This window comes from Bubalus bubalis, chromosome 2 (assembly GCF_019923935.1).
Source record: "Bubalus bubalis isolate 160015118507 breed Murrah chromosome 2, NDDB_SH_1, whole genome shotgun sequence".
In the NCBI taxonomy this organism is placed as follows: Eukaryota; Metazoa; Chordata; class Mammalia; order Artiodactyla; family Bovidae; genus Bubalus; species Bubalus bubalis.
In genome coordinates, this window is record NC_059158.1 from 141,056,198 (window position 1) to 141,078,227 (window position 22,030).

The 22,030-nt window shown below is 40.7% G+C and overlaps 1 protein-coding gene across 7 annotated transcripts in view; it reads left to right on the forward strand.

Moving 5' to 3' along the window:
- Nucleotides 1–22,030, forward strand: part of SPATS2L (spermatogenesis associated serine rich 2 like) — a 188,938-nt gene that overhangs the window by 84,353 nt on the left and 82,555 nt on the right. For all 7 annotated transcript variants that reach the window (XM_006059328.4, XM_025277955.2, XM_025277956.2 and 4 more), the window contains one exon: nucleotides 3,793–3,853. In XM_006059328.4, coding sequence (XP_006059390.3) covers nucleotides 3,815–3,853 — 39 coding nt within the window. In that variant the 5' untranslated portion in view covers nucleotides 3,793–3,814. The remainder of the gene's footprint in view (nucleotides 1–3,792; nucleotides 3,854–22,030) is intronic.

Consider the following 22,030-nt stretch of genomic DNA (forward strand, 5'->3'; position numbering starts at 1 on the left):
CTCCTAATAAGTTTTTGACTATGGAACATGCATCTAGACTGAGGTAAGAGATTAATCTGAGATTTCATAAATAAAATTTCAACAGTTTCCTTGATCTTTATTTTTCTCTGGGCTATATGTAAAATTGAAAGCCAAAGTATAAAATTACAGGAAAAAAAATTTCAAACATTCCTAAGCTGTTGAAATGTTGTTCCAGGATCAGGACTTGTGTTTCTGTGTTTGTGGATTTGAATAGTTAGGCCTCAGTCATTGGTCTGTTCTAAGAGCAATTTTAAGTGATAACAGGATTAGAAACCAGGTTCTTTCCCAGGAAGTCAGAGTGTGGGATCATTGTACCTTTCTTTTGGATTTAAAACTCTGAGATCAAGCTATGTTACTGATAGACCATCAAGGGTGGTGACCAAGTGTGGCGAGAGGGGAGGAAATAGGAGATTTGTTGGCCCCAGACTTCTGTCCCTCACTCACAGCATCCAAGGCTTCTCAGGTTAACCCAAAGGATCTGCAGCTTTGAGGGATGGAGTTTCAAGTTGCTGAACTCTGGACCTGTCATTTAGGAGGAGGTGCCAATATATTGTTTCTTAGAGGAAAAGTTCCTTAACTATACAAATTAAACAAGTCATATTCAGGGGATCTGACTGTCCAGATTAGAGAAGGAAACGGCAACCCACTCCAGTATTCATGCCTGGAAAATCCCATGGACCGAGGAGCCTGGTGGGCTACAATCCATGGGGTCGCAAAGAGTCGGACACGACTGAGCGACTTCTGTGTGTGTGTGTGACTGTCCAGATACAGTTCATAACAGAGAACAGAATCCCAGAAAACAGGGGCATAGCACAATTTCATTTTCAGAGGAGTGAGGGGGTCAGAGGAAAGGCAATGAACAAATGATGCTGTGCCAGGGCGAGGCGTGCTTCAGAGTATTCTGGGCAGGCTATTGCCAAGCCCAGGTGTGGACACTCAGCAAGGACCTTAGACAATGAAGATCAGCCTTGTCCTCATTGTTCGTCTTTATTAATGAAACCCAATTTAACTATCTAAACTCTTAATTCTAACCACTAAAACTCTTAATTCTTTAAGGCAAACCAGATTTACTTTCTATTTATATTGAAATCTTTCCTCTAGTTTCCATAACTGGAGCTGTAGCTGATATTTCAGTCTCTCTGTTACACACCAACCAGTAGAGAGCCTTGGCATGCAGAGGCCATTAGAGTCCAGCTGGAAGGGATCGCCTGTAGAGGCAGCCCTTCACGCAAGGGGAAAAAGAAAAAAAGAGCGTAAAATAGACAAAGAACAGCTCCTTACAAATTATTTTTATCTTATCTTCCCATCTGAGGAACCTGTAATAGCCCCATTCTACCCTCACAGCCAGCATTTTCCTCCCCACCGCAAAATAATATTGTAATTAATCTTACTGGCATCACAACCAAAGAAGAGTCTTCCTTGACTTAGATGCTGAGGTCAATGAGAAAGGGAATTGCCAAGGAAATTGTGTATTTCTATGAATCTAGCTCACCATTCCATACTGCCAGTTACTCAGATCTCAGAAATTTTCTGTGTTCCATCGAATTCCTCCCTGATTCTTCTGTAGATTACAACACTCCGGCTTTAGAAAATGCTGCACACTCAAATCTTAGACATCAAAGCAAAACAAAAACAAAAACCTTTTTCTATCAGATTTCACACCTCTTTAATGGCAGGAGTAGATGTGTCTGGAAGACTTAGCTAATCTAGTCTAATGAGAGGAATTGTGGCTCAGATCCATCCTGACAAACAGCCCCAAGTCCTCCTGTATCCTTTGAGCCTTCCTTACTCCATTGTTGCAGCCTGGGTCTCTTTCACTACCTCCCCCATCCTCGTTTTCTCTCACACATACATATACTATCACATGTAGAAAAATCCATGTGTAAGCCGTGTATGTTTGTATAATGCCAGAACCTCCATTTGAATAAGAAAATCAACCATTCATATGTCTTCAGATATCATGCTTATCGACCATCTTGCAGGCACTGTGGTAACTGATTAAAGGTTTTACATCTATGGCTTGTTAAAAAAAAAAAAAAAAAACACCTGATAGTTGTCCTTATACTTCACATACCATCTCTATTCACTGTTATGGATAATCAGAAAATAATCCTATTGTCTTTTACCAGTAACTCTCAGGGGCAAAAATACATGAGAATGAAATTCAGACATTATTTGCCAGCTAGCATTATTTACTTTCTCCCTTATGCCAAGGCAGAGGATACAGGATTTACCATTTGGAAGAGTTAGTGAAATAGGAGGTGTATCCAGTGGGATGGGCACTATTTGCAGAGTATATGGAAAGGAGCTGTCTCTCTGGTGATTGAGTGTGCAGGGTCTCCCCCACCACAGTGCCCAAATTCATGTGTTAGTGGCAGTATCATTTGGAAGCTTGTAAAAATAAAATTTTACTGTTTCTAACATTAATATTTAATAATAGATAATAGTATATGGATTCTTATTTGAGTGGTGATAAGGTTACATATTGCCAAGCTCAACAGAAGGTAATAGATCTGAATTTATGCTTTATTTAAGACCTAAGCTTAAAAGAAAATGGTGGGGAGAAATCAGAATTTTTGCAAGTTAAACCTTGAAATGTATCAAATCTAGATACATTCTTGGTTTTTCTAGCTTGGAGGTAAGCTATTTTGTTTCACTTATTTATTTGTTTTGGTGTGATCTTAGCTCCCCAATCAAGGATTGAACCTGTGGCCACATTGGAAGCATGGAGTCTTAACCACTGGATCGTTAGGGAAGTCTCCTAGATATACTCTTTGTAGCGAAAGTCAAAGAATATAAGAAAGAGCTTCAGTGGTTCTTGATTGACAAAAAGCAAATAGAAAGTAAATCTGGATTGACAAAACATGCAAATGGATAGTATATTGATATCTTGGCCTATCTAGCTGCTAATTTCTGCACCAATCTGTTTGTCCATTGTAAGTCATTTGTGCTCAATTTCAGAAAGAGATTGAAACTATAAAAGACTTACAGTCTATCTTCTTTAATAATAGCAAAAGATTTAGACCAGATGAGAAGGTAATGCCACAGCTAGATATTAAGAATAAAGATCTTCTCATAGTGGGCCACTTCTCAAAGAAGATTGGATACCAAAGGCTTAAAACCTAAAGAACTTTAGGAAACAATGATTATGGGCAGTTTTAAGAGTGCCTCTGAGACTAGAGATCATGAATTTATAGTCATTAAAATATGATAAAGGTGTATATGTATAGATTCAGAGGGATATTTCTATCCTGATAAGTGAAAATGCAAGTTTTAAAACTGTTATGTATTTTTTACGTTTTAATCTGAAACCATTTCTCCTGTTTCTTCCTGGAGCGTTTTTATAGTTACATACATGCGGGAAAGACTCAATTAGTGTTTGCTATGTTGAGATTGAGAAACATCGAAGCCGTAGAGATTATGACAGTGCTTAGTTAAAATAGGTACACTTTTCCTCCTTGCACTGTTTTTTGACCACCATTCTTTTACATAATAAGGAACACAGATTAGGTGCATACCCATCTGATTTTGTCATTTTCTGTGTCAGTACAGTATGAATAAAAGATTTCACGTTGTCATCTGGAATTATTGTAACATGCTTTTTAGACCGTATCTAAGACAAGTGCTTAGCTTGAAAGTATTTTTATATTCTAAATTGGTATTTATGATTATGGCGAAGTGAAATTGTTTACTATATTGGAAGAGAGTGTAAAAATAACACATTGAGAAATCAATTTTAAAAGTTAATCTTTTTTTTTTCCTTCTTGGTAGGGCTTATTCCACTAGAAGCAAGATGGCCGAACTCAATACTCATGTGAATGTCAAGGAAAAGGTAGGCTATAATTATATATTGGTTTGCAGAAACTCCAAACTGGATAATGTAGTCTCTAGCTAGTAAAAACTCAATTATAATGGAACAAGAGAAAAATGGTTTCGGGGGAGGAGGGGGCAGGTGGTGAGAGATACATAATAAGTTTGACACAGGAGAAAACCATTCCACACAATCGTAAGTAGCATGTACGCCTATTACATTCATTTCCTCATTTAGTCTTGACTATAACCCCATGTAGCTATTTTCATTTTACAGAGGAGGGAATTGAGACACAGAGAAGGTAAGTGCTCTGCCTAAGTTCACGTAGCTAGGAAGCAACAGAGCTGGGATTTGAAGCTAGCAGTGCCGTTCTATAGTTGATACTCTTACCCACCACGTTCCATCTAAACGCAAGGGTATTATGTTACATCTCCAAAAACAGCCTCATAGGTTTATCCAAAGTCTTACCTCGTGGTCATGCTGGGTGGCCTTTACAGTTTCTTTCAACATAGAGTTCAAGAGTCTGAAAATCCCCCCTCCTTATTATTTGATGAAGGCTGATGATATCAGAGTCCTTACAAATCTTGTCCTCCTCTGTGACTTTCCTCCACTTCGGGTCACAACCCCTCACCTGCCGTATCTGCTCCCTTGCCCTGTTAGCTCTTAAACGATCATAAACTGTAGATCACAGGAAATTATGGAGATCAGTTTGTCCAAACCACTCATCTGCACTAGGGGAAATGAGGCCCTCCCAGAGGTTTGTCTATGGTTACACAGCTGAGTGGAGGAGCCTCCTCTGGAACTCCCTCCAGCTTTCTACATGGCCGGCTGCCTCCCACCTCCACTAGGCTGTGAACTGCTTGAGGGCAGGAGTTTGTCTTTCATCTCTTTGTATCCTCCTAGTACCTCAAATACTGAATGAACAACGAGAGAAGTAACACCGCTGGAATCCTTAGTAATTTTGCCTTCATTTAGCTGAGAAGTATCAGATGCCTACTTCGACCTCTACATTGTTCTAGATGCCCGCAATATGGTGCTGAATGTGTAGATGAAGTTCCTTCTCCCATGGAGCTTGCTTTTTAGGGCAGGGAAACAGAGAGTAAACACAAGAACAAGTAAATGAACACGATCGTTTCAGATAATGATGTTACGATGAGAAAAATACAGCAGGGTGGCACAGGTAGGTGGCTACTTAGGTGGGCTTGGTCAGGGCAGCTGTCTCAGAGGAGGTGATGCAAGCTGAGATAAAGAAAACAGGAAAGGAACATCATGCAATGATCCAAGGGCAGAGTGTTCCAGGTAGAAAAGCAAAAGCAGATGCCTGAGGAGGACTAAAGTTCATCGTGTTTGAAGAGCAAGTGGGCAAGTGGCTGGTTGACCACAGTGCGGTAGGCAGAGGAATGGTGATGGGAGATGAGATCAGAGAGCAGGGCATGAATCAGTATTGGTAGAATTCTGGCTCCTCACCTGTGTGTTCCTCAGTCTCCACAGCATCCATGAGTGGAAGCCAGGGGTCCACAAAGCTTGATGGGAAAAGATGAATTTTCATCTTTATTCATATCTGAATGAAATTTAAAATTTCCTTCAATCATGAATATAGGCAAGGGAGAAAAACAACCCACAGGAGTAGCTGGAGTACCTGTGACTTTCACAACTAGAAATCACAAATATCTTCATATCAAATTACATTTGTTACAGATATCTTAAAATGCTATTTGTTCATCTCTATTGCAAAATTGGAGCTTCCCCAGTGGCTCAGCAGTAAAGAACCTGCCTGCAGTGCAGGAGCCATAGGAGACAAGGGTTCCATCCTTGGGTCAGGAAGATGCCCTGGAGAAGGGCATGGCAACCCACTCCAGGAATACCTGCCTGGAGAATCCCATGGACAGAGGAGCCTTGTGGGCTATAGTCTGTAGGGTTGCAAAGAGTCAGCCACAACCGAAGGGACTTAGCACACACTGTAGAATTACTGTAGTTACAGAACTTGCCACCCTATTGTGTTATTTGATGTTGACAGAGAAGCACATATATATTACTGTAGCATAAACTTTTTATTAATGTCAGTGTTATTTCAATATGAGTGATTTACCCTGTAATCCTATGTACTTTAGTTAAATATTATTCTGAGAAAGACCCCCAAGGCTTTACCAGACTGTCATAGGGGTTCTGTGCCCCCCAAAATTTAGAACCTGACATAGAAACATGTAGGGTTTTATTCAAAGGGCAAAAGCAGCCACTGAAAGGAATTAAACAGGAACATGACCTGATATGGTGTATTTTTCAAAGCTCCCCCAGCTTTGCCAGCTGTGGTTTGTTGTTGTTCAGTCGCTCAGTCGTGTCTGACTCTTTGTGACCCCATGGATAGCAGCACGCCAGGCTTCCTTGTCCTTCACCATCCCCCAGAGCTTGCTCAAACTCATATCCATTGAGTCGGTGATGCCATCCAATCATCTCATCCTCTGTCGTCCCCTTTTCCTCCTGCCTTCAATCTTTCCCAGCACCAGGAAAAGTTATTTAATATGAAGATCTATAAACAAGTACTACTTGTTTGATGAAGATACAAAGGCTTGAGATAAAGTGATTCGGTCAAAGTCAGACTTTCAGGGAGTGTGAAAGAGCAAGGATTTAAACTCAGCTCTGTCTGGTTCTGGTTCTTTCTCTTGCTCTTTCCTCTACATTACCGCTCCCCAGAGTTTTCTACCAGAATAACCCGAGAGCACAGAAGAACAAACCTCCTACTTGGGGACATGGTCAAAACCAACTTCTACATAGAATTTCTTTGGGATCTTCTGTGTTATCTTAAAAATGGGTGCAAATTTTTTATCTATTGTATTCCATAATATATTCCCTATATTATATTAATACAGAACTGTGTTCACTTATTGACTGCTGAGTGAACAGTGGCAGAAGTCTGTGCCCTTTTATATTGTGGCTTCATATTCTCCGTGACTCACAGTCATACCCTCAGGCAAGAGTGTGTTCCCAGTTGGAGAAGCTGAGTTTGCCACCACAGTGCTGACCAGATATTGGCCCCTTTCAAATGTCTGTTGATGGATGGGCTAAACAGCTCTTAAAGTTGGGTTATGAGACGGAAAAGCACTTTAAAGAATCAGCCGTAATAATTGATTCCCTACAAAACATGGCCAGTGGACAGACCAATATGGTAGGCTCAGCAGATAGAGTGTCTTATTCAAAATAGAGGTAGTGTCGAGTCAAAATGTGGGAGGAGGCTGATCCATCATCTCACAGACCATAGAGGTTCAGTGTGAATGCTCCATGCATTGGCTTAACTGCCACATTCATCTGCTTGTCCTGACCAATGTCACATGTATGTATGAAGATTAACAGTAGATGGTGTTTTTGCTGTTGCATTTCAGTAACTTATCAAAGTGTTGGCATTATTTTGAAAGAGGGTGATGTTTAAGTTGTAAATATTATCCATCTGCAAGACAATGAAAGTAGAGCTCTTCTAACTCAGTTAGTAAATTCCATTTTCCCATATCAAAAGGTTAATAGATTTCTTAGCTCAATAAAATAAATCATAATAAACAACTGAAAATTCTGATCATTTGTAATTTCACATTGATTTATTTTTGCACTTTTATTTCCTTTAGTTATTAGCTTTTATGGCCTTTTTATGATTAGTTTGTTTCCCAATCTGTCACACAGCAGTGACATTTCAGTTCTGAAGATTAAGAATAATAACAACTGTTATGTCTTACATTATAAATTATAAGCTCTTAGGAGATGTGAGAACAAATCTGTGTGGTGTGTTTATACACTATCTAGTCAAGCACTGTGGGGAGTTAGATACTTAGTTAAAGTCTTGCAGTGAGATAATTTCCTCAGTTATCTCTGGTGGGTTCACTCTTGGATGAATTGGAAAGGAAGAGTTGAGAGCATCATTTCTGTCCTCATGCAGCTTTTAATCCAAAGACATAACTTCAGGTCTCATATCCAAGACAATTGACATTTGCAATTGACACTTTTTGTGATTGGGTTATGACTGAAAGGATTTAAATTGGAAATATTCTTTTTAAAAAACTATTTATTTATTCATTTTATTCTGGGCTGTGTTGGGTCTTAGGTGTGCCCACGGTCTCTGTAGTTGTGGAGCTTAACCCCTTGGCATGTGGGATCTTAGTTCCCTGACCAGGGATTGAACCCATGTCCTCTGCAATGGAGGTGGATTCTTAACTGCTGGACCACCAGGAAAGTTCTGGAAATATTCTTGAAGTCAGAGTTTAATGTCCTTAGTGTGACATCCACTGTCTGTGTGAGCTGACCCTGTCTGTTTTTCCACCTTTATCTGTAGCCACGTCTCCACTCCCGCTTCAGTGCAGCTATCCTGACCATGAGTGTTTCTGCCTCCAGGCCTTTGCAAAGACAGTTTCCTCTCTCTGGGATGTCCTCCCCAGGAACCCTCACTCACTACCCTTTAGGAATCCTTTCAGGTGCCTCCTTTCTCTGTCTGCCGGCCCTTCTACTGTTCTCCTTTGTGCTTCAGTGGGGTTCTCTGCCTTCTGCCCCTGTACTGTGATGCTTAGTGGTCTGTCTTCCCAAGGGAGATTGTGTGCTGCTTGGGGGCAGGCACGGGGCCTTTCTTGTCTTCATATTCTTAGTTTTGATACATAGCTGACCTCAATATGAGTTAAATAAATGAATGGATGACAAATGAATGAACCTGCCTGCTTGAATTGTTAATGTTCTTTATAGACAAATTTCCCATTCACAATATTTTGCAAAACCTCAAGCGTTCTTGGAAATTGAAATGTAGGTTAATGGAAATGTCATCTCATTTTAGTACTTTCTTTTCTATTAAATAAAGCAAGTTTTAAATCGCTTCTAAAAACAAGCTTAGGTTACTTAGGTTGATTCCCTGTGGTTCTGTAGAAAAGCAGCATCTTTATGAGACAGTTATCAAATACAGGTGGTCTCAGGTAGGTTTCAGCGATAACAAATGAGGTCCTCTGGTGAGTAACCAGTCTTATCTCACTCTACCCTTTCCAAAAAATAGGAAGAATATCTCACTTTGTTAAAGAAAGATACCAGAACAAAATCTTCAGGCTAATCAGGGATCTCATGTGCATGCACAGTTGCATCCAAATCATTGTAACCCCATGGACTGTAGCCTACCAGGCTCCTCTGTCCATGGAATTGTCCAGGCAAGAATACTGGAGTGGGTTGACGTTTCCTACTCCAGGGGATCTTCCTAACCCAGGGATCAAACCTATGTTGCCTGGATTCTTTATCACTGTGCCACCTGGGGAACCCAATCAGGCATCTTATATTTAGGCCAATTCACTTTTTACAGCTCTTTACTAAGTAATGCCTTTAAAAAATAAAAAAGAAGAAGAAGAAAAAGAAATTTAACACTAGAAACTCATAGATGAGTTAAAGATAGGGCTCAGTGATGACTATTACATTATTTCTCACGTGAAGCACTAGGGTACCAAACTAAATTGATTTATAAAGTTTTAGATGTAATTCTCATCTGAATAAGGAAAGATTATTGCAACTGGCATCCACAAAATAACATTTTTAGTCAGATATTTTCATGCATTATTATAAATCAGTTTAAATAGAATACAATTCAGCAGTACAATTTGGTGATGGAAAGCCAAGGGATCCTTGTTTGTAAAATAGGATTACAGATGGAGTTACAAAATTGGAAACAGAAGCAGAGATTATTACCTCTCCCCAGTTACTAGTTGAGTGGTCTGGAGCAAGTCACTTGACTTTACTGGGCCTCAGTTTCCTGATCTGTAGGTTAGACATGAAAATAAAACCTACCTGACAAAGTCATCAAATACGATAATAAATGTACGGCAACTTTATAAGCTCTTAATCCTATGAACTATAGAGCATCCGGGGGAGCTCATCTGTGTATTTTATTATTTTAAAAAAAGGAAAAAGAGCTCATTAAAAAGGAGTTCATGTTTTTGTTTGGAACTCAAAGTATAATTCACACAGAAACGAGATCAGAAAGAAAACATAATAAAAATCCCAAATGAGAAAAAGAACATAAAACTGGACTTGACTTTTTCAAACTTTTATAGCTATTGCTGAGCCTCACAAAAAATAAGTGAGACTAGAAAATATGATGATATGGAAATGGGGAATTGCTTAGTCTACAATATCCTTGCTGCAATGTGTCACTTATTGTGAATAGCTTTTTGAGCTGTTGTTATAGAGGTAAATTGGGTTGTAAACAATAATCATACAGACTCATTAAAATGGAGGAGGAGGAGTAGATAAGAGGAGAGGAGCCTTTAGTCCACAGTGGGCACAGGGAGGGGTCGTCTCCACCATCGTGCTGGTGCCTCACGTAGACTGTGTCCTGGAGTCTGTCCTCAATAGGTGGGCAGATGTTCCATTTCATTTTATTTTTTCTTATAACTGTCTTGATCTGTGTTTTACAAAGTACTGAAATGTGGTTCAAGTCTTTACGTGGAGGAGTGAAAGTGTGAAAGTGTTAGTCACTCAGTTGTGTCCAACTCTTTGTGACCCCATGGACTGTATCCCACCAGGCTCCTCTGTCCATGGGATTCTCCAGGCAAGAATACTGGAATAGGTTGCCATTCCCTTCTCCAGAGGATCTTCCCTACCCAGGGATCGAAGCCTGGTCTCATGCATTACAGGCAGATTCTTTACTGTGGAGGAGTATTGTCAGAAAAACCCAAGAGTTTGATTAAAGAGATTTTAACAGGATCAGAGAAAGTATAGAAGAGACCCATCATCATGCATCTTTAAAATGTTAACTCCATTTAATAGAGAACTCATTTCATGGGATGTGGACAAGTTTTAATGATATGCAGTTGTTTTTAAAGATCAAACAATGCAAGCATTGGAGCAAATTTTTATTTTAACCTTTTGTAATAGTGTTTAGGTCAGTTTAGCCCAGTCCTTGGATTCAGGCAGCAAAAACACAAACCACACACACAGCTTTTAGGTTTCACCATGAATAGGTTCTTGTCATCATTTTCTCATAGGAAAGGGTCATTAAATTTCCCTTTCAAAGAAAGGAGAAACATTGACAGTAGTTATTGCCTAATGCTTATGTACAGAACTGCTGTTATTGTTGCTTGGCAACTAGAAGAGATTTGACAAGGAGTCTAAAGGAACTGAATGAATAAATGGAAATGTCAGCATCAGTTTCTGGGGATAAGAAGAAATTTACTATTGTAGGATTAGCATCACATTGCTTTTTTTCAAGCTACACAATCGGAATTCACAGTGTTTCTGTTCTGTTTCTCCTGCCCCTCACCTCCTTCCAGCCTTTCATCATAGCCCCTTTTGCACTGTGACTGAGAGGTAGATACAAGATAGATGGTTAATGCTAAACGATACAAGAGCATGTAAAAATTAAAACCTTTGGTGACAGGAATAAAAGTTACCTCTATTGGCAATCCCTTGGAATTTACGGGGACTTTACCAATATTCTAGTTATTTTTCACACACACACAAAATGATAAAGTTGTGATGGTTTCTTCTCTTCTGACCTTGAGCATTAAAAATCTGTCCAGATAGATTAAATAGGTAGGTAGGTAGATTGACTGAGTCAGCATTTAACAGCATACTGCTTGTATTATTGTTAAAACCACTTTTTCTCTGAGATTTATCCCCAACTTGATTACAAGCCTCTTATAAGCATAAATGGGCTTTTAATTTATTTGTGTACTCAGTAGCTTCTATAGTAGTAATATCATAGAATTTATGCCTAATATCATAGAATTTATGCCCCCCAAATATTTGTTAATCGCTATTTAGCTAAATAACTGAGCCAAGATTCTGTAACGGTGATTCTCAGGCAGCAGGAAGAAAGGAAAAGCAAGTGGAGCGTGCCTCCCTGTGTTGGGGCAAGCCTTAGAATGTCAGTAAGAAAAAGATGGGAAAAGGCATATTTGTGTTCGTTTAAGTCCTCCAAAAGCAGAAGCCAAGGTGGGATTACATGAGTAAGAGATTTCTTGGGGTGGGAAGCAGGTTAAGCAGGTGCTTGTAAAAGAGCAGTAGGGGCAGGCAGGGAGAATTTATAGACTGCCACACATGCCGGTCCACTATTGTTGAAAGAAGAAGGAGAAGACAAGAAAACAGGGTAGGAAGAGTCTCCCTGGACAGTGAGTGCAGTTCTGAGGAAGTTTGTGCAGGTGGATGAGGCATCCTCAGACCCCGGCTAGGGGACTCCCGAAACCCTCATCCTGTAATGAACTTCCCCTAGTATCCTGCCACCTACCTGAGGCATCGTATGGTGCATCCAGGTGGAGTGTGACTTACGTGCTTGGGTGCGGGGAGCATAGCTTTGGTGGACCCAGAGGGATGGTAGCTTGGCCATCGGTCACCTCTGTTTCCCGCAAAGGGCTATTTTTGAGAGGATAACACAATTTTAGATTTACAAAGGAAACTGAAATAACTACTTTGGAATTGAATCATGTAAGAGAAAAGCATGAGATTTATATGCTTATTGAAAAGAATCCATAAAACATTTGAGAGCCTCTGTTAATTAGTAAGTTAAAATACAGTTACTAGAATTTCCTTTCTTTTAGCAGATGAGCCATACTGCCACTAGCATAGGGAGTCTTCGTGACTTCTAGGGAAGGGATGATTTAGGAGTCTCATTTTCCATTCAAGTATACTCTAACCACATTTAAGGAAACAAAGGAACACATTAATTTTACTGAAAAATTGTGTGTCCTTTGGTACATTGGGCTTTAGTATCCTTATCTGCCAAATGAGGACTCTCCTTCATGTGGAAGAGCTCCAAAATCCTTTCCAGCTCTAATAATGGATGAATCCATGGACTTTCTCACCTCATAAGCACCATAAAAGACAGAAAACGGGATTGTACCATGGGTCAAAGAACCTGATTGCAGCCTTGGTCCTGATATAAATCAGTGGCCTCCACTGGAGCGCGGTACACAACCTCTCTGGGTTTCCTGGGTAGCTCAGCTGATAAAGAATCCACCTGCAATGCAGGAAATCCCAGTTCGATTCTTGGGTCGGGAAGTTCCCCTGGAGAAGGGATAGGCTATCCACTCCAGTATTCTTGGGCTTCCCTGGTGGCTCAGAGGTTAAAGCATCTGCCTGCATTATGGGAGACCTGGGTTCGATCCCTAGGTCAGGAAGATTCCACTGGAGAAGGAAATGGCAACCCACTCCAGTATTCTTGCCTGGAGAATCCCATGGATGGAGGAACCTGGTGGGCTACAGTCCATGGGGTCACAAAGAGTTGGACACGACTGAGTGACTTAACTTTCTTTCAAGCTACATTTATGGTTCACTTGTGTGGCATGTCTGATGACTGTCTACAGATCCTTCAAAACTCTGCTGCTCATTTTTTTTTTTCCTAATTGGAGTATCGTTGCTTCACAGTGTTGTATTAGTTTCTACTGTACAGCAAAACGAATCAGCTTCATGTATACATATATCACCTCTTTCTGGGATTTCCTTCACATTTAGATCATCACAGAGCTTTGAGTAGAGCTCCCTGTAATATGCAGTTGACTCTCATTAATTATCTATTTTATACATAGTAGTGAATATGTCTGTTGCTCAGTTCCTGAAGATAATTATCCATAAAAATGTACTGAAATGATGATTGAAGTGACATGATACACTTTAAAGTTAACGTTTTTCTTTCTTTTATTGTAGGGAGAGCATTTAACAGGAGATTACTCTTTGAGTGTTCACTACAATGTTGTTAATCTAGCAGTGTTGCCCAGCAGATCTCTAGAACTTAATCAGCTAGCATAACTGAAATTTTCTACCCACTGAACAGCAGCTCCCCATTTTCTTTCTCCCATTCCCTAGCAACCACTGTTCTTCCTCTCTGCTTCTATGAGTTTGACTGTGTTAACATGATACCTCATATAAGTGGAATCATGCAGTATTTGTCCTGTTTCTGACTTATTTCATTGAACATAATGTCCTCAAGTTTTATCCACACTGTTGCATATAACAGGATTTCCTTCTTTTTAAAGGCTGAATAATATTCCTCTGTATGTATATATCATATTTTCTTTACCTACTCATCCATCAGTGGATGTTTGTTTGTTGGTTTTTTCCCAGTTTTTCCAATCTATTTTTAAATTTAATTTTACTTTGGAGTATAGTCACTTTAAAATGTTGTATTAGTTTCATAAGTAAAGTGATTCAGTTATACGTATACATATAACCATTTTTTTCCAGATTCTTTTTCCATATAGGTTTTTATTGACTCAGACTGTAATTGTAGCTATTTGACTAAGGCTGAATCCACAAACTAGTTTTTACTCCTTTTATCACTTATAGAGAAAAAGCAAACAAAATCATAAAATCATTGGGAAAACAACATCTGGCCAGACAGATTATAATTTTTACTGATGTTTAAATCAGCATACCTTCTTAAAATTGGTCAAATCTGTTAAAGTCTAAAAAAAAAAAAAGTATGTGGGTGAACAAACACACTTCCCCTAAGAAAGGGCATGTTCCTGGTTTCCATGGTGGTGAGATGGTCTCCATCCTTCATGCCACAGTGAAGAAATAGCCAAGATTAATATAATTTAGAGATTAAAAACTCCTTTGTTCTGGGATTGACTAAGGGGATGACTAGGGCTTCCCAGGTCGTGCTGGTGGTAAAGAATATGCCTGCAGTGCAGGAGATGTGGTTTCGATCCCTGAATCAGGAAGATCCCCTGGAGGAGGAAATGGCAACCCACTTCAGTATTCTTGCCTGAAAAATCCGTGGACAGAGGAGACTAGCAGGCTACAGTTCATGGGGTTGCCAAGAACTGAACACAACTGAGTGAGCATGCATGCACAAGGGATAACTAACTTCTTTATTTGGTATTGATTAAAGTATAATAAAGGAGAAGGCAATGGCACCCCACTCCAGTACTCTTGCCTGGAAAATTCCATGGACGGAGGAGCCTGGTAGGCTGCAGTCCATGGGGTCGCTAGGAGTCGGACACGACTGAGCGACTTCACTTTCACTTTTCACTTTCATGCATTGGAGAAGGAAATGGCAACCCACTCCAGTGTTCTTGCCTGGAGGATCCCAGGGACGGGGGAGCCTGGTGGGCTGCCGTCTGTGGGGTCGCACAGAGTCAGACAAAACTGAAGCGACTTAGTGACAGCAGCAGCAACAAAGTATAATAGTGACTAGTACCTTCATGGTACTCTTTATCTGAAGAGTTTTGTGAATGAGCAGGGGGAAATACCCACAGGGAGAGTAGATTTCAATAATTAACTTCCTCCCTCGAGTGGAGACATTAAGTTCCAAAGGAAATGAGGAAAGATTTTTTACTGACTATTCTAGGTGAAGTGAAGTGAAGTGAAGTGAAGTGAAGTGAAGTGAAGTAGCTCAGTCCTATCCCACTCGTTGTGACCCCCGTGGACTGTAGCCTACCAGGCTCCTCTGTCCATGGGATTCTCCAGGCAAGGATACTGGAGTAGGTTGCCATTTCCTTCTCCAAGGATCTTCCCGACCCAGGGATTGAACCTTTGTCTCCTGCATTGCAGGCAGATGCTTTACCGTCTGAGCCACCAGGGAAGTTATTATTATGCTTGTAACTGACTATTCTAAGTTACAAGCAAAAGATAAGTTTAAAATATCTCACTTTTCTATTTTGATTAAAATACAAAAATCTGACTTCCCTGGTGGTCCAATGGTTAAAACTCTGCACTTCCAATGCACAGGGTACAGGTTCAGTCCCTTGTCAGGGAACTAGATCCCATATGCTGCACTGTGTGGCCAAAAAAAAAGGGAGTTGAATCAGTTAAAACTTAAAAAGAAAAAAATACCAAAACAAAAATGCCTTGTAAAAATAAAATGCCCACTTTCTTTTTGCCTTCACTAATAAATTCAAGTATGAATTTCATCAGAGAAAGTTGCTCAAGCTCAACAGAAATATTTTCCTAAATCCTAACACTGTGTGGATATAAAAGGCTGGCTGAAAAAAAAAACTTTATCCTAAATTACCAGACCACCTGACCTGCCTCCTGAGAAATCTGTATGCAGGTCAAGAAACAAGAGTTAGAACCGGACATGGAACAGACTGGTTCCAAATCAGGAAAGGAATACGTCAAGGCTGTATATTGTCACCCTGCGTATTTAACTTATATGCAGAGTACATTATGAGAAATTCTGGACTGGATGAAGCACAAGCTGGAATCAAGACTGCCGGGAGAAATATCAATAACCTCAGATATGCAGATGACACCACCTTATGGCAGAAAGTGAAGAACTAAAGAGCCTCTTCACGAAAGTGAAAGAGGAGAGTGAAAAAGTTGGCTTAAAATTCAACATTCAGAAAACTAAGATCATGGCATCCGGTCCCGTCACTTCATGGCAAATAGATGGGGAAACAGTGGAAACAAAGAGAGGCTTTATTTGGGGGAGCTCCAAAATCACTGTAGGTGGTGACTGCAGCCATGAAATTAAAAGACGCTTATCTTTGGAAAGAAAGTTATGACCAACCTAGACAGCATATTAAAAAGCAAAGACATTACTTTGCCAACAAAGGTCCGTCTAGTCAAAGCTATGGTTTTTCCAGTAGTCATGTATGGATGTGAGAGTTGGGCACCATAAATAAAGCTGAGCACCAAATAATTGATGCTTTGAACTATGGTATTGGAGAACTCTTGAGATTCCCTTGGACTGCAAGGAGATCCAGTCAGTCAATCCTAAAGGAAATCAGTCCTGAATATTCAGTGGAAAGACTGATGGTGAAGCTGAAACTCTAATACTTTGACCATCTGATGCAAAAAACTGACTCACTGGAAAAGATCCTGATACTGGGAAAGATTGAAGGCAGGAGGAGAAGTGAATGACAGGGGATGAGATGGTTTGATGGCATCACTGAGTTGATGGACATGAGTTTAAGCAAGCTCCAAGAGTAGGTGATGGACAGGGAAGCCTGGCATGCTACAGTCCATGGGGTCACAAACAGTCAGACACAACTGAGTTGAACTGAACTGAAGACAACTTCATCTGAAAAGTGTCTTTTAAGTATCAGATACTCAAAGACAAGTCAACTTATCAGTCTTATTTCTAGGAATCAGAGAAGTTTTGTAACTTCTTTAAGCTATCGATTTTCATTTAGTATTGTAACTACTACATTAATTTGCTTTTTTGCCCCTCAAATGCTCAATGACTTGAGAAAGTATAGACCCCGAGTTGATGGAAAGAAGCCTGGGTTGTTGTTGCTTTAACCCTTTGAGCCAGATGGTGTACTCTAGCGGCTCTAACAGGATCTCTCCTGTTAAGAGGTGGGGTCTGTGCCCCCTCCCCTTAAAATTGGGTAGGCTTTGACTGACTCTGTGTGGCTTTCACAGTGGGTGATTGAGCTTCTTGCTCACTAGTTGGGACACTTGTTTTGAAACTCTGGGCAGCCATGTCAACAGTCTAACTATTCTCAGGCCTCCATGCTGTGAGGAAGCCCAGATGAACCCAGAAGGACCACATGGAGAATGCCTGAGCATAATACATGGAGAGAGAGAGAGATGGTCAGCCAGACTCTGGCTGCACCAGTGGCCCCCTCCCCTACTGCACCAGCTCCTCTCTCAGTCTGCCTGAAAGACCCCAAGTTCTCAGCCGAACTCCTCTTCAACTCCTGACCCACAGAAACATTGAAATATCATAACTGATTTTTGTTTGTAGCCATGAAATTTTGAGGTGACTTGTTATGCAGCAGTAAATAACTGAAATACCTTCTCAGAAAGTAAAACTGTTCTAAACTAGAACTGATATTTTAAAAATGACACTATTGCATAAACTATGCAGAAGTGTGGATGAGTGGATAGTAGGCACAGGTAAATTAGTTGATAGGGTAAGCAGTTATACCTAAAAAGAGGTTTTGTCCTAGCCACCTTCTTTTCTCTTGTTTCCATACTCTGCCTTAGCTAGTCATGCCTTCCCTTGCATCTCTCACTCATGCTTTTCAGTTGTGGGTGGACATTAGAGCCACTTCAGTTGAGTTCAGTTGCTTAGTCACGTCTGACTCTTTGGGACCCCATCAGCTGCAGCACGCCAGGCTTCCTGTCCATCACTAACTCCCAGAGCCACTAGGAAAACTTAAAAAAAAAATAGTAAATATCCAGGCCCATATTTAATTGCTTGAGGTGGGACCCGAATGTAGGTACATTTTAAATCTCACCAGGTGGTTCCAGTTTGCAGGCAGGGCTGAGAACCACTGTTGGATGCTGCTGCTGCTGCTGCTAAGTCACTTCAGTCGTGTCCGACTCTGTGCGACCCCATAGATGGCAGCCCACCAGGCTCCCCTGTCCCTGGGATTCTCCAGGCAAGAACACTGGAGTGGGTTGCCATTTCCTTCTCCAATGCATTTAAGTGAGAAGTGAAAGTGAAGTTGCTCAGTCGTGTCCGACTCTTCACGACCCCATCGACTGCAGCCCACCAGGCTCCTCCGTCCATGGGATTTTGCAGGCAAGAGTACTAGAGTGGGATGCCATTGCCTTCTCCGCTGTTGGATGCCAACAGCACCCATATCTGTATCCCTGGCTCAGTTCTTCCCTGGAGCTACAGGTTCATAAAGTCAGCTGCTTTCTAAACATCTGGAAGTGGAGGTCTCCCAGCCCCCTCAGAATGCTCCATTTTTACCACTCACTACTCCTTTTCTCAGGAAATGGCACCACTGTCCACAAAAATGTTCAAGCCAGACACCCGGGAACCATCCAGATTCCTTCATCTTCCGTCTTCCTCATTCCCTGTGTCTGTGTGTGTATGCTCAGCCACTCAGTCATGTCTGACTCTTTGCAACCCCCCGGACTGTAGCCCACCAGGCTCCTCTGTCCATGGAATTCTCCAGACAAGAATACTGGGGTGGGTTGCCATTCCCTTCTCCAGGGGATCTTCCTGACCCAGGAATCAAACCCATGTCTCCTGTAGCTCCTGCATTGGCAGATTCTTTACCACTGAGTCACCTGGGGGCTTCCCTGTATCTAGTTAAATACACATCAGTTACTTCCACTCAAGTAAATTATGAGTCATTGTCTCTACTGCTCCATCCTGGTCTACATTCTCTCCCTGCATTAAAATCCTGCCAGGCATCTGTCTGCTCTCTTCTAACTCATCCACATAGAAACCACAGTGACTTTCTTAAATACACAAATAATCACACTCTTCTGAGTAAATCCCTTGAATGGCTACCTTTAGAATAAGATTCAGAATCATAAGATGGCTTGTGATGCCTGGCACACTTTGCCGCGTGCCTTTTGGATCAAGCTTCATCTGAAATCCCATTCCTTCATTTAATGCTCCAGCGATCCTGGGCCTTCATTCCCTTTGAACATGCTCCCAGATACTCAGTCCTGTCTATGAGGAGATGCTGTAAACTCTTCCTGGAATGTTCCATCTCCTTTTCCCTTTCCCTCTCCTGGCTTGGTCTTAATTGCCCTTTATCCTGAGTTTAAACAGACTCCAGAGCCTCAGATGGGGTTTCTCTCAGTCTCTGGTTTAGGTAGGTTCCCCTGTTACAATTGCCCAAAGCATCTTTACTTACCCTTCTGGAAGGCTCATCAAACATCTGCCTTCCTAGGCTATAAGCTCCCAGGCATGTCATGAAATGTATATGTCACTGCATATACTCCTCTGTCCATTGGTGACTGAATGAATGAATAAACAAGTGAATGTGGATTAAGAGAGCCGTATCAGCTCTGAGGGAAGTTCTTGGCGTGATACACTGATCTCTGTGCTTGGCTATGGCCCATTTAAAATTCAGATCAACAATTTGAATAAGTTGTAGAAGACGGCTACTTGTTTTAAATGATATAAAATTGAAAGGATTGGCTAACGTATTCCCTGTGTTTGATGGCAGAAAGCAAGGTTCTAAAACCAAACAGCTAGCTGGAGTGATGGGTCAGAACTTACAGACTGTAATTTAATAAAGCTAAATGCAGTATCCTATCCTTGCATTCTAGTCACTATGCAAGTATCCAAGAGATACTTGTCACAGAAACAGTCCAGGGTGTGTTAGTAACATAGTAAGTTCTGTTTGAGCCAGTACAGTAAGTCCCCTACATATGAGAGCATGTTCATTAAGTCCAATTTGCTTATAAGTCCAACAAAATTAAGCTAGGTACCCAACTAATACAATACTGACTGTAATAGGTTTATACTTTTCACACAAATAATATGCACATAAAAAGCAAACACAAAAAATAACACATTTTTTATCTTACAGTACAGTTCCTTACAGTAGTACTAGCTACATCACTGCTGCTCTTACACTCGCTTCCAGACATCCTGGTCTTGAGATAAAGATACTGCGCTACTGAACTACACTCAGTACTGTAGCGTAAGGTACACAAAAGCACAACTGCTTGTAGAGGATGCAGGCACTGTACGCCAGACGTGTGAACTAATTTATGTGACAGGACGTGCGAATGCAGGTTCGCATCTTTTTTTTTTTTTTAACTGTGCATGCACCAGTTTATTTTTTCAAAAAGAATCACAAGAAGGATAAACTAGAAATTAATGATAACATATCCTAGAGAAGGAGAATGGAAAAGAGGGAATGGGGAGGGGAACTACTGATGTTTTCTTTCTTTTTTTTTTTTTTTTCTTCTTTACTAGTTCATTTTTTATTTTTAAACTTTACAATATTGTATTGGTTTTGCCAAATATCGAAATGAATCTGCCACAGGTATACATGTGTTCCCCATCCTGAACCCTCCTCCCTCCTCCCTCCCCATACCATCCCTCTGGGTCGTCCCAGTGCACCAGCCCCGAGCATCCAGTATCGTGCATCAAACCTGGACTGGCGACTTGTTTCATACATGATAGTATACATGTTTCAATGCCATTCTCCCAAATCTTCCCACCCTCTCCCTCTCCCACAGAGTCCATAAGACTGTTCTATACATCAGTGTCTCTTTTGCTGTCTCGTATACAGGGTTATTGTTACCATCTTTCTAAATTCCATATATATGTGTTAGTATACTGTATTGATGTTTTTCTTTCTGGCTTACTTCACTCTGTATAATAGGCTCCAGTTTCATCCATCTCATTAGAACGGATTCAAATGTATTCTTTTTAATGGCTGAGTAATACTCCATTGTGTATCTGTACCATAGCTTTCTTATCCATTCATCTGCTGATGGACATCTAGGTTGCTTCCATGTCCTGGCTATTATAAACAGTGCTGCGATGAACACTGGAGTACACGTGTCTCTTTCCCTTCTGGTTTCCTCAGTGTGTATGCCCAGCAGTGGGATTGCTGGATCATAAGGCAGTTCTATTTCCAGTTTTTTAAGGAATCTCCACACTGTTCTCCATAGTGGCTGAACTAGTTTGCATTCCCACCAACAGTGTAAGAGGGTTCCCTTTTCTCTGCACCCTCTCCAGCATTTATTACTTGTAGACTTTTGGATCGCAGCCATTCTGACTGGTGTGAAATGGTACCTCATAGTGGTTTTGATTTGCATTTCTCTGATAATGAGTGATGTTGAGCATCTTTTCATGTGTTTGTTAGCCATCTGTATGTCTTCTTTGGAGAAATGTCTATTTAGTTCTTTGGCCCATTTTTTGATTGGGTCATTTATTTTTCTGGAACTGAGGTGTAGGAGTTGCTTGTATATTTTTGAGATTAGTTGTTTGTCAGTTGCTTCATTTGCTATTATTTTCTCCCATTCTGAAGGCTGTCTATTCACCTTGCTAATAGTTTCCTTTGTTGTGCAGAAGCTTTTAAGGTTAATTAGGTCCCATTTGTTTATTTTTGCTTTTATTTCCAATATTCTGGGAGGTGGGTCATAGAGGATCCTGCTGTGATGTATGTCGGAGAGTGTTTTGCCTATGTTCTCCTCTAGGAGTTTTATAGTTTCTGGTCTTACATTTAGATCTTTAATCCATTTTGAATTTATTTTTGTGTATGGTGTTAGAAAGTGTTCTAGTTTCATTCTTTTACAAGTGGTTGACCAGTTTTCAGGTTCGCATCTTTGAAAGTCTTCAACTGAAAGTTCACATATAAGGGACTTACTATAATTGATGAGGCTCCTGGAACTGCTCATGCCATCTTAGATTCCTTTAATGGAAAAGTGGAGCCACACCAAAAGAGGTGCAGTTTCCACAGTCCCCTGCCTTGATCCAACTATCTCTGGAACAATGTACTTCATTTATGGAACCACATTTCATCAGCATACACTCGAAGGAGTTTGACCAGGGTGGTGAGAGCTAGCTTCTCTCATCTGCTCATTCTCTTGAGCATC